Here is a 13,172-nt window from a genome sequence, read left to right as displayed (position 1 = left end):
ATTTAAAACTAATGAACAAGATAGTAAAAGATGAAGAAAAAAAGGGGAATAAGGGCATCATAAAAGATATAGTGGCAAAGGTAACAAGCAGAATAACTCAAGTAAATGCAATACATGACCCTGCACTGAAAAAAAATGTTGCTAAGAGAACTTTATTGGTACAGTTGATGAGTTGGAGTATGGAATGTAGAATAAAGAAAAGTATCAATATTAAACTACCTGAATTTGATAACAGTAATGTGAATATTCAAGAAAATATTCTTGTTCTTAGGGAATACATGCTAATGACAGGGTGGAGTGGCACAATATATGTAACCTACTCTCAAATAGTGAATAAAACATAATATACATTTGAGAGAGAAAAAGCAAATGTGGCAAAATGTTAAAAAATTAGTGAATCTGTAAAGGATATGTAAGAGTTTTTTGGTACTATTCTTGCAAATTTAATATAAGTTTGAAATTATTCCAAAATAAAAAGTTTTAAAAAGTTATATGTCAGTCAGTCATTCTCAAGTAAATCATTTAGGTTACTCCAGCTTCCTGTTAACTTAGGTTTATTATCTATTTGAATGGAACAAACTTTCATTTCTTTAAAACATCCTGTACTTCAGACCTTACTAATGCGTGTGAGTCATCTAATAAATTTGAATTTAGTGAATTTTGCTAGAACAAGATAGACAGTGATGACTAGTGTTGTCTTTCTCCCTGAGAGGAGCAAAATTATGCTAAAAATTGTTAGATATAAAAGCAAATTTTGGTATTAAAATTTTAAAGATTGGAATGGCTTTACAATTTTCTTAAAGCATTTAAAAATATGATTGCTGTTTATGGATACAGTCTGATTTGAAGCTAACATGAGATGAAAATTCATTTGATTATTTCTTCACATTTTTCATCCCATAGTTCTATGGTCATTTACTGTAAACCTCATGTAGACAAAGCAGAAAAATTTTACATTGAAGACTTAACGCCTGTTACTTTGCACTGCTTAGTCCAGACAAAATATCCAGCAAATAAGTCTCGTTGTTACTTTTTAAATATACTGAAACTTCAGGGTATTAATACGAATTAACTTAGGATGGAAATAGTAAAGATGACTATATGTGGTATATCCTACTTACAAAATTTCATTTATACCATCTTTAACCCAATTTTTAAAATGATAGTGAAGTACTTTGTTTTTCTTTTTAAAGATATGGATGTAATGAGGCCCTTAATAAATGAGCAGAATTTTGATGGGACATCAGATGAAGAACATGAGCAAGAGCTGCTGCCTGTTCAGAAGCATTACCAGCTGGATGACCAGGAGGGCATTTCGTAAGTGTTACGGTTTATATGTCTCCTTTTCTTTTCAGTCAGTGTATGTTTTGTAATCATCTTCTATAGGCAAGGCACTTTACTAGATACTACAGAAGACACAAAGATGAATAAGACGTAGCCCCCTCCCCAAGGCATTTATAGTCTATTTGGGAAAGAAGAAAGACGTCTAAATGACAGAGCAGTGTATAGGGGTTAGTACAATGATGATACGTATCAGATGCTTTGGCTCTTGAAAGAAGGGAGACATGACTGAGAGGAACATGAATTTTCAGAGACGTGGCTTCTGAAATGGTTAGGAGCTAGACGGTGGGAGTAAACACTTCTTTATGCTGAGTGAATGGTATGAAACCAAGTCATGGTGGTAGGAAAGCAGTGGAACACTTTTTAAACCTTTCTTGTTATTTTGTCATCATTAATAAATTTGAGTAAGTTCTTATCCCAATAGTAATTTAACAATTAAGCAAAGTAACATTTTAATTGATCAGAAAAGAATAGTATAAACTAAAAAGTATTTTTATGCAAGCATTTTTGTTTCCTAAGTTTAAGGTTTGTGCTGTTCTTCCTAGTTTAGTTTATTTTTTTCTTGGTCAAGAGACCGTCCAATGGCTCTTTGACACTTTTCTTAGGTGAAATCCTTTAGGGAGATCATGATGGCTAAAACTTAATTAGTATTTATCTTGCCTGATGATACATATAGTTTTAAAACTTGTATGTTTTTCTTTTAATTAACTTCCTCTTAAGTTGAGAATTATAGATCAAATATGTTTAGTATCTTGATTACATAGGTAGTGTCAATTAAATTGCTCTGTCTTACTAATGTAACCATATGTAATCTTCAGCGTTGTTCTGAATATCATAGCAGCAAAAAATTTTATGAGAAAATTACCTTTTCTTAGTTACATTAATATGTACAAAAATACTTTCACTTAAATATCTCACTTAATCTCTATAAATAACCCTCTGTATTTTTACTTCTAAGTGGCAAGGACTTGAATCAAATATGACTTCTGGCCCGTTCAACTTCTGGTTAAATGAAATGTTATTTGGTTCCTTGCCTAGGTTAATTTTCAGTTCCCTTCTAGTGCTGAAACTATGATTGTGTCGTCTTAATAGCTTTTGTTCTAAAGCGTTTAAACCTTATGACTTTTTCTTTTCAGATTTGTACAGACTCTTGTGCATCTTCTTAAAGGAAATATTGGAACTGGCCTTTTAGGACTTCCATTGGCGATTAAAAATGCAGGCATAGTGGTAAGACTTTGTATCTCGTTAAGATACAGTTATCAGGCTTAATTGACAGACGAAATTACTACAAGTTAACATCTGGCCTAGTCAAATATAACCTGGTTAGGTGACAATTAGATAATCATTTAGCCATTGTATTGATAAAATTATGTGAACTATGATAACGTCTAACAAAAAATGAGAATTACTATTTTCATTTCAACTTATTTACTTATTTATAATATTTGACAGAGAGATGCAAAACAGTATTTGCTTTCCAGGTATGGGTATATCTTATTATTCTTTTGGATTTTCAGAGATGTAAGCAGTGTACTCATGTCAGCAAATATATTTATAGAGCAGATTATTTGTGTTGGTGAAACTTTATAGTTTTTTAGATTCAGAATAAAATTTGTAGTTTTCAGATTTAAAAAATAGTACTTAAGGAAAGGAATAACAATATTTTTTGAAAACAAATATTCAAAGTATTGTTAGAACCAATTATTGTAATTATAGAGGATTTTCATGGGAGGAATTCACTTATGAAGTAATGAAGTTATACTTAACCATTTTTTAATTGTTCAGTTTTCTAAAAAGCGGTTTAAACTATCATCTTTCTCTGCATTTGACTTTGTGTTAATTTAGAGAAACTTAAAAATTTCTGATTATAAAAATAAACTTTGGCAGTATTTTGTCTGTGTCTTAATAATCCAGGCGTTACTTTAATTTTAGTCAATAAATACTGGAAGTTTTTTATGTACCACTTTTTCAAATAATAATTTTCATGGCACAGTTCCTCACACATAGTAAGTGCTCAACAAGCAATCTGTAAAAGTGGATTGCCCACAATCCAAGATTGATATAGTGCTTTTTGGGCATTTAGATAGTGATTCATGGTTGCATATAATCATAATGGTGGAACACTGATAGTCATAGACTTACCATCTAGTGTGAAATGTGATGTTGTATTCTATCCTACTTTGTTGCTTATCTATACTCTGTGTTCATAGGTTTGGATAGCCAAGTTGATAAGATGGAATCATATGTAGTTGTTAAGTATTACTGAAATTCTTTCTGTATCAAGTTTAGTAATTTTCCCTTATGCAAATGACTACTTAATTATTTTGTCCAGCAAATACTTCTTCACTGCAAATGAGTAGTCCATTGTCTCATTGCTATAGGCAACTTAATTTCTATTAAACTTAAATATTTGAACTTTATAAATTTTCTCTCCAACAGCTTGGACCAATCAGCCTTGTGTTTATAGGAATTATTTCTGTTCACTGTATGCACATTTTGGTACGTTGCAGTCACTTTCTATGTCAGAGGTAAATGTGGATTCGTTAAGTCTATTTAACTTGTTTTAAAGCTATGTATTTATTTAAAGCATCAGATACTCCTGTATTTCTACTGTACTTTGCAACCAGCAGTTGTATTTCCTGTAATCTATTGTATTTCTACTGTACTTTGCAACCAGCAGTTGTATTTCCTGTAATCTATTGTATTTCTACTGTACTTTGCAACCAGCAGTTGTATTTCCTGTAATCTATTATATGGACAAGTCTAAGATAGTGAATATGGAAAACGGTAGCATTTCATATGGTTGAAATCTGCTCGGAATGTGCTTACTTCTCTTAAAATATAGGCTTATTAGTAAAATAGAATGGTTTCTTTTATTCAGGATAAATGAAAGAAAATCAGGAAGGTTATATGGGGGAAATGGAGGGAGCAGTGTTATTTTAGTTATAGCGTAGTGGTCTTCAATTTGGTAGGAATTCAGTTTTGGGTATAATGCCTTTGATGCTCTTTACTAACGTGTGGATTGGTAGATAGTCGATAAAATAATATTCTTTATTCTTTATTTTTGTATTATGAAATACTACTACTGGACAATGGACTAACTTTTAAAAAATAAATATTGCCTATTCTGGTAAACTAATATTCTAATCTTTATTCTTAAAACTTTGGGCAAGTCATATATGATGTTTAAATAAGAATGTATACTTGGAAAAAAAAGTGAGAATGAGACATGGGGAAATAATACCTACCTCATGGGACTATTGTGAGGATTAAATAAGATAGTTTATATGAAAATATATCATAAAGCCCTGTATTAAACAGATGTATTAAATAATGCTGTTCCAAGAACAGAATAATTTAGGCATGAACAATGTAGTTGATGTTTTTAGGTAATTGAAATGTTTAAATCAGTGAAGCACAAATACTTATACATTATGTGAATTATACATTATATGAATACTACAAATATATAAACTTTAACAGTAGATAACAACTAATATATTGGTAAAAAGTACAGATGTAAAATTTTAAAATTTCCTGAGACATCCTTAAGGAGTATGCAGATCTTGAAATCTTGAAAACTGTCAGTGCATAGCCTGCATTGATTAATTCCCATTTATTTGATGTTCTTTTCAAGGGATGGATTTATGTACCAACTTAAAATTTTTCTTTTTTGTATGCATGTGTGTCATTTAATTACAGGTTTAAAAAGTCAACGTTAGGTTATAGTGACACTGTGAGTTTTGCTTTGGAAGTCAGTCCTTGGAATTGCCTTCAGAAGCAAGCAGCGTGGGGACGGTAAGTATTTGCTATATTCTTAATGCCTGGTTATCTAAATTACATTAATTTTAAGTATTTGACAAGATACAAGAATAGAAGTATGATAAAGTTGGGGGAATAAACATAATCTTTAAAGTTAGACAAACTTGGTTCAAATCTCAACTCTACCACCTGTCAATTTTATGATCTGGGTCAAATTATTTATTATTTTGTTTTGGTTTTCTCACTATCAAATTAGTTTATAACAACACTTCACAGGATTATTATATTAGTTTAAATAAAATGATATTTATAAAGCACCTGGCTAACCTATGATGTAATCACGTTCAATAATTTTTTAAGTAAAGGAAAAAAGCAAGAAAACAGTTAATGATCTCGTTATTTCACATAAACTTGTGGTGTTTAGCTACATGCTCATAAGACATCTGAACTATATATTTTGGTATAAGTCTTTTATCTTATTGTTTAAATGTAACTTTAGTGGACATGGCTAATCAGAGTCAAATGAATACAGGACTAAAAAAATAAGCATAAGCAATCAACAAAATGCTGACTATTGTACAAAGGATATGGGTCGTGGAAATTAGAAGAAAAAGAACAGTGTCAGTAGAGTAGTTTATGGTTAAGTATTGCTTTTCTGGGGATTCTCAGGAAGTTAGATTTGTTTATGAGCTCCTCAGAGTTCCTGACTTGCTGAGCAGGAGAAGGAAGAAAACAGAGCGTAATGCCCTGGGGATTTGCCCCCAGAACCTTGTCTTCTTTCTTCTTCTGCCCCAGTCTAGAGGCAGCTCGGTCCATTTTTTTCTGTCAAGAAGAATGGCTTTCAGATCGAAGTGGCTGGAATGGTTGTTGGCAGGTTACTAAAATCAAAGTCGGATGAAGAGATCTTAAGGGAATACTTGAATGTAATTCATCAGAAAGAAGAAACTTGAATTCATTTCAGGGTACCAAGATGACTTACAAATGAGATCCCTGAGGAACCGTGGAGAACTGTAGAGTTATGGCAAGAACAAAGATAGGCAAGGGCCCTTCCAGTTTCAAATGGGAGAAGAAGAGTCAGAAGATTTGTACACAAGATTGTTTGACAGCTTGACATTGATGGTCAAGCAAAAACACTGTAATGAATTAATAAGCGCGTGCTATTTTAGTCACTGGTTGTTCCCAGGACAAAGTGGAGAAGTATGGGCTATATACTAATAACGTGGCAAATTTGTAACTTGATTAACCACCATACCCAAATAATACTAATTTGTCTGGTGATATCCCTTCCCCACTTCCACACACTATATTATAGAGCTAGAGTTTTCTAGAGTATCTCATTAAAAAATAAGAACAGAGCTAAGCTACTGGAGAGGTCTCTGGTGGTATGATTTAAGGCCAAGCCCCCAGTCCCTTCTCGTTCCCTAGTCTTATTAGTGATTTGGCTAGTAGAGAGCATGCTCATGATATGTGCAAATGACATGAAACTGGGAGGTCTGGGAAATATACCAGGTTAATCTGAAAAAGATTTTGAGAAGTAGGAGAGATGGGCTTAATCTAAAAGATGAAATTTTTAATGAAATCATTTTATAAGGAGATACTCTTAAAATGTTGAATTTCAGAAATAAACGAGAAATTTTGGCCTTTTAGCTTAATGAAAGAACTTCCTTTTGCTCAATAATAATTCTAGTGGCATACTGGTTAGGAATGTATGATCTTTGTAGAAAATAAATATTTTAAGTCTGTTTCTTATTTTAAGGAAGTAAAAAGAATATACGCTATTATAAAATGTTTTAAAATAGTTAAAAAGAGAAAATATATGTTGGCATTTCAGCAGCACTTATTGATGCTTATTTGTGGGTATTCCTTTTCAGGAGTGTGGTTGACTTTTTTCTGGTGATAACACAGCTGGGATTCTGTAGTGTTTATATTGTCTTCTTAGCTGAAAATGTGAAACAAGTAAGTGTTTTTCTCCAGTTACTGAAATCATTTTCTTCTAACACTATAACTATGGCATTGTGGTTCCTCTGAGTAAGCCATGGTTGAATATAAAAATGTGTTCCTTTCATAAATCACGTTTCTTTGTAGATTTTCCTTTAGTCTTCTGTTTTACAAGTTGGATTTCTGCTATTGTTGATTTTACTTTTCTTGCCATTATATCAATAATGCTTATTCTTTCAGCAGAACAGGACGTAATTTACTGATTCTTAGCTATTTGAAATTTAGATCTCAAAAGCAGATACACAGATGTTTTGGGAGCATGTTCTTTACATTGGTGTTTTTTAAAGAAATATATAAGGTTTTAGGCAGCAGCCCAAAAAGTGAAGTAAAAAAGTGGACATTAGAAAGATCCAATAATTATTGCCATTGTCTAAAAAGATCTCTCTAGAAACGTACAGTGTTCTGTAGTTCTCTCCATGTTATAGAGGTTTGCTTTAAGAGGGAGTGGTTTGCAGTCTTGGTCAAGACCGGCTGTCAATTTGAACAAACATGCAAAGCACTGAAATAAAAAAGCTCCCCCATCAAAACAATGCCAAAGCATGTTTCTTTATGTGCTTTAACTGGAAGTCTGCCTTTGTTATTCCTGCATCACCCCCTGCTCTTCTTTAATTATTATTTTAATCAATAACATTTATTAATTTTCCACATGTGCATGGTACAATAGTAGGCATTATGCATAGTAATATGAAGTACTTGTCGATATTTTAATGCAAAATGATGATGTGAGTGTGTTTTCTAAAGAACTTCTATGTACATAAATATATATTTACTTTTCTAAGTGTAAAGTGTGCTTCATTCTATAATTAGACCAAAAATTGGCAAACTTTTTCTGTAAAGGGCCAAATGATAAGTATTTTCGGTTTTGTTGGCCATATGATCTCTGGCTCAACTCAGCCGCTGACAAGGCTTAAATAGATATGGCTGTATTCCAATAACATTTTATTTGCAAAAATAGTTGGTAGACTGGATTTGGTCTGTGGGCCATAGTTTGCTAAAGCCGCCAGCTTAGATTTTTAATGTTGGAAAGTCTCATTGAGTCGAACCCTCTTTTATAGATGAAACAGGTGATGCTTTCATTAGCATTACTCATTGTAGATGGTGTGCTTTTGATTTTACAAGTATTTGATTCCACAAGTTGCATATTCCTAGGACTACTGACTCAGTTAAAAGAGTATTTATTGTCAAGACCTGATAAGAAATACCATTTTACCAGTCATTTACGTAGAATACCGTGGAAATGATGCCTTTCTGGGATTGTGCAACATGGTAGTACTGTATCTTTTCTATTATCTCCTAAGAGAGCTACCAGTAAGCTTGATTTGAATTTATGAATAATACTAATAATGCCTTATAATCTTAAATTTATAAGCTATGACATATATCATTTAATCTTTACAACTACTCTGTAACGTAAGCACTATGTTCATTTTATGAATGAGGAAACCGAGTCTCACAAAGCATGAGCAGTGTGCCCTACGTCATGTGAGTTAGGCTGAACCCTAAGTCTCTGACACAGCTGCCACCCGCTTTAATTAATTGTCCAGTACTGAACAGGACACTGATTTTAGTTGTGTGTGTGTGTATGACCTAAAGAGCATATAAAGTGTGTATGACATAAAGAGTATATGAAATGCATAAAATAAGTGTCTCTAAGCTTAGGATTGGTGACTTTCTCTGATGTAATATTATCAGTTGCTTCCAAAGTTGAATGGCAGAATTTAATTCTTTTGCACATATCCTAAGAAGACGAGGTAGAAAAAGTGACTCTCTGGAAGGTAAGGAGAATGCCTGCTGTAGAGATAAAGATTAAAGTTCTTTTAAGGCATAAAGAGCAACATAGAAAAAGACCTCAGACCATAAAAGTTGAGAGATGAACCCATCACCTCGGCAGAGCAGACAGGTAGTCACTGAAACAGCGTCATCGGGGATTTTCAGCCCCTCTGCAGAGGCATTCTCTCACGTTTGATAGCACTCTCCAATAGCAGATACACCAGTTGATTAAATTTTACCAATACTGCTGCTGGTACAGTTAAAAACTGTAAGATTATTACCACCTTAATCTGCATAAAACTGAAGGCTCAGTATTTCATCAAATCAAAGAATTAAGGATTTAATTGCCATACAGATGTGTGAACCTCCTTCTCTGTGACTGCCACAGAGCTGTTCTTGGTCCCATTAAGCCACTGTGGACCGTTGGCAGAGGAAAAAGAAGCGTAGTGCTTCCGATGACTCCAGTCCGTCGTGGTTACAGTAGCTCCTCTCTGTTCGTACTCTAAGATACTCTAGGAAATTTCAGATAGATAAATCCTGCATGAAGAGAAGGGAAGGGATATTATGTTAAGAGAAAAAAATGTAGTGATACCAAAGACCATGGACTTGAGAGTCAGAAGATCTGAATTCAAATCCCTGCTCTCTGTTTTAACTCACACGTTGGGCAAGACCCCTTTGTCCCTGGTCAAGCCTCAGTTTCCTTATTTGTAAAATGGGAATAGTAACAAAATCTCTCCTTGTTACTCATAAACTTATTGTGAGGCTCAGTTGACAAAAGTTTTGTGAAAGCCTTTGTAAGTGTCAAGCATGTACACATGTAGGGTGTTATGGCTTTAATTCTGCGTTTTAGCTTTACTGAAGTACATAATCTGCCTTTGGAATTTTAACCATTAAATTACCGAAACATTGAAAAGTTAATAAGTAGTGGATTTTAGTAAAATGAGCTCTAAATGGAAACAACTGAAATTAGTAATTTTATTTTATAATATTTATTTCAGTGTTTTGCATTTTGGTAAACATGTGAGATCATAGGAAGTCCTATTAGATAGCCAATCTCTGTCTCTAGAGGGCACCAAAGGACTCAAATGTTTACCTGAATCTTGCTCTGGTATGTATCTACATTTTTATTTTATTTTATTTTTTAATCCTCAGAATTTTTATAATCATCTTTCTGCCAAAGAATACTAAATTATGAGATATTTGTGATAGAATTAATTTAAAATTCCCAAACACCTAACAATTCAAACAGCCCTTTTATAAATTGGTTATGTACCTGCTTTTCTTTTGCTGGGTATCCTTGTTAGAGCTTGATTTTGATCTTTACCTAATCTCATTATTGGAGGTACTTTGATACAGAAGTATTTGGCTCTAAATAATTTGGTTACTGAGAAAATTGAGCCAAGAAATAAAAAAATGTCTTTAAAAGCCAAGTAATGTGAATTACCAGTTTTGATTCTATTTCAAATTATAGAAAATAAAGCATAAAGTTTTGACGGCCAATTACAAGATAAATGTGATCTGCGCATTTCTTAAATGGTGCATGGTGTAACCTGAGAGATTTTTAGTCCAGTACGAGTTATAAATTGCCTATGTAACTGAAAGCTAGTAGATACATTCTGTGCAATTTAAGATGATGTGTACATTTGTAGTGACACCGAACATTGTGGATTGTAAGTGTAAAATTAAAGGAAACATTTGAATTGTGAATCCTATCAGAATTTTGTTCTAAACTCCTACTTGTTGGCCTCTTGGTACTTACTATATTCAGAGAGGGAAATGTCAAAGTGGGGGCCAGGTGGCTGGCTGCTTGGGCAGAGCCCTTTTCAGAGTTGCAGTGTTTTGGTCAGGTCAACATGTAGCTGTCACAAACTGGATTCTGGAGTCTCAGGCCTGGATTTGAATCCTAGAACCACCACTTACTGACTTCATTTTATGTAAGTTTTTTTCACCCTCCCTGAACCTCAGTTTCCTCAACTATAAATTGAGATTAATACTACCACCCACCCCAGAGAGTTGTTTTGAGGATCAAAAGAGATGTATATAAGGTATTTAGTTCAGTACCTGACACACAGAAAGTACACAAAGAATGCTTGCTATTATTACTGTAGGATCTAGTTCTTAAGAATTTATGTATCCAGAGACTTGATAACATCCTTGTGTTGAAAGGAGGGCACAGTGTTTGGGGGGCAAATAGATTTTCACTGGTATTTAAATTATGGTCTGATCTACCTCTGCTGTGAGTTTTTAAAGTCCTCTAGAATTTCATTTCTATTTTAGTAAACTGGATTATGTAATTTATTGATCAGAGGCAATTTTTAATCTATAGAGCCTATAAATCATTGTGTCTCTTTTGCAAACTGAATATTGGTTTATAGAAGTGGCTGAATAAATTTTAAGGTAAAGTTGATTTATCCTGTAGACCTTTTTTTGTTCTAGCAAACGTTTATCTACTGTCTAGCATATGGCTGTGCATAATTTAGTGGTTTCTTAATAAATATTTATTAATAGTGGTGATAATTTAGAAACAATTAGTGTATAAAACATTTTGAAAATTAGGCTGTCATTTCTAAATTTTATTTTGACTGCTTTACATTTCTAAGAGGTACTTAGAGCTTGTTTCCTACGCTGAAGAAAATAAGTTGGAGTAGAATACCCAATGGCCTTTTTAGACAAGTATGCTTCCACTTTTGATTATCTCTAGTGAACTTTCTTTTCACAGTATGATAGAAGTTATCTTGCAAAGAAGATTATCCTATTTTAATTACCTTTAAATTTGACATATATATTTCTAGGAAGCTAGAGTATCTTGAGAAAATGCAAATATTTATTTTAAAGGAATTTATCATAAGTGTATAGACCACAATTTTTTGTATTTCTCTTCTATGATTATAAATTGATGGAAGTTTTTTCCCCCTCTTCCTTATTCTGGTATCCTATATAGGTTCATGAAGGATTCCTGGAGAGTAAAGTGATTGTTTTGAATAGTACCAATTCATCAAATCCATGTGAGAGAAGAAGTATTGACCTAAGGATATATATGCTTTGCTTTCTTCCGTTTATAATTCTTTTGGTCTTCATTCGTGAGCTAAAGAATCTATTTGTGCTTTCATTCCTTGCCAACGTTTCCATGGCTGTCAGTCTTGTGATAATTTATCAATACATTGTTCGGGTAAGTATAACTTGTTTTTAACTGAGTGTCATGTGTTTCTTAATAAGTAAATTCTTTGTTGACTTTGGAGGTACAATTAATGATATGTAAAGACCCCTACTTCATAGATGGCACACAGGAGACCATCAGTGAACTTTGGTTTCCTTTGGGGGTTCTGCTTAATGAGAAAAGTGTATGACACAGAGATTGAAAGCACAGGCTTTGTTGTTGGATCTGATTTTAAATCTTGATGAATATGCTTCTGGGCTTTATGACATTGCTTCAGAAGATAGTAATACCTACCTCTTAGAGTTGTGAGGTTTAGGATCGTGCCATAGTACATTGCCTAACATGAAACAAAGAACTCATTAGTGTTTTGCTTATTCCTTTATGATTTGAACCAATCGTAAGACATGGGAATGTAGATGTAACTTTACGATTTTCTTTCACTTCTGAACCTTTATTTACTGTCACCACTTCAGTCCACTGCTACTACACTAGTCTTTAATAAACTCTTTATCTGAAGCGTGCAATAACCTCAACTGACTTCATTGTCCATAGTCTGGGGATTCTTAACCCAGTTTCCTTAAAAGAATCCATTGATGGGATTTAGGGGGTCTGAAAATCCCTTAAAATTATTTGCAAGATTTAGAGTTTCTGTATAGATATGTATGTTTTTCTACTGAACAGCTGTATAACTTTTATCTCTCAAAGGGCCAATGACTCCAAAAAGGTCAAGAATCTCTCTTTTATTCTTTCCTGATCTAATTCATCTTACATATTGCTGCCAAAGTAATTGTTATAAAGTCTCCATTAGCAGTTCATTACAAGCTCTCTTATGATGGGTCTCTGTTTCATTTTCTTTTCCTCTCTGACTTCCAAAACCCGTAGACTCATAGCATGTAAGAGTAGAATGGGACAGGCAGAAAGATCTAAGGCTTTCTGGAGTTTGTGACAGTTTAGTGTTATCAAATAATTCAAATACTTTAATACTCTTTTCACTCTGACCCTGGCTTATGTTTTTAATCATGTGCCACCATTATATCACACAATTCTTCATATGCTTCAGATGCTCTAGACCTCTCTATTTCCCCAAATTATCCATATGCTTCACAGTTCAGGTTCTTTGTTCATCCTCTTTCCTTGGCCTTGA

General features: G+C 33.3%; 1 protein-coding gene across 1 annotated transcript in view; it reads left to right on the top strand.

Moving 5' to 3' along the window:
• Positions 1-13,172, top strand: part of SLC36A4 (solute carrier family 36 member 4) — a 54,326-nt gene that overhangs the window by 16,684 nt on the left and 24,470 nt on the right. Inside the window, exons 2-7 of the mRNA XM_046685626.1 lie at positions 1,194-1,317; positions 2,478-2,568; positions 3,781-3,869; positions 5,044-5,139; positions 6,975-7,059; positions 11,813-12,040. Coding sequence (XP_046541582.1) covers positions 1,194-1,317; positions 2,478-2,568; positions 3,781-3,869; positions 5,044-5,139; positions 6,975-7,059; positions 11,813-12,040 — 713 coding nt within the window. The remainder of the gene's footprint in view (positions 1-1,193; positions 1,318-2,477; positions 2,569-3,780; positions 3,870-5,043; positions 5,140-6,974; positions 7,060-11,812; positions 12,041-13,172) is intronic.

Source organism: Equus quagga, chromosome 14, assembly GCF_021613505.1.
Source record: "Equus quagga isolate Etosha38 chromosome 14, UCLA_HA_Equagga_1.0, whole genome shotgun sequence".
NCBI classification, from domain to species: domain Eukaryota; kingdom Metazoa; phylum Chordata; class Mammalia; order Perissodactyla; family Equidae; genus Equus; species Equus quagga.
The sequence above is the reverse complement of the archived record's forward strand: the minus strand, read 5'-3'. Positions and strand labels throughout refer to the sequence as shown.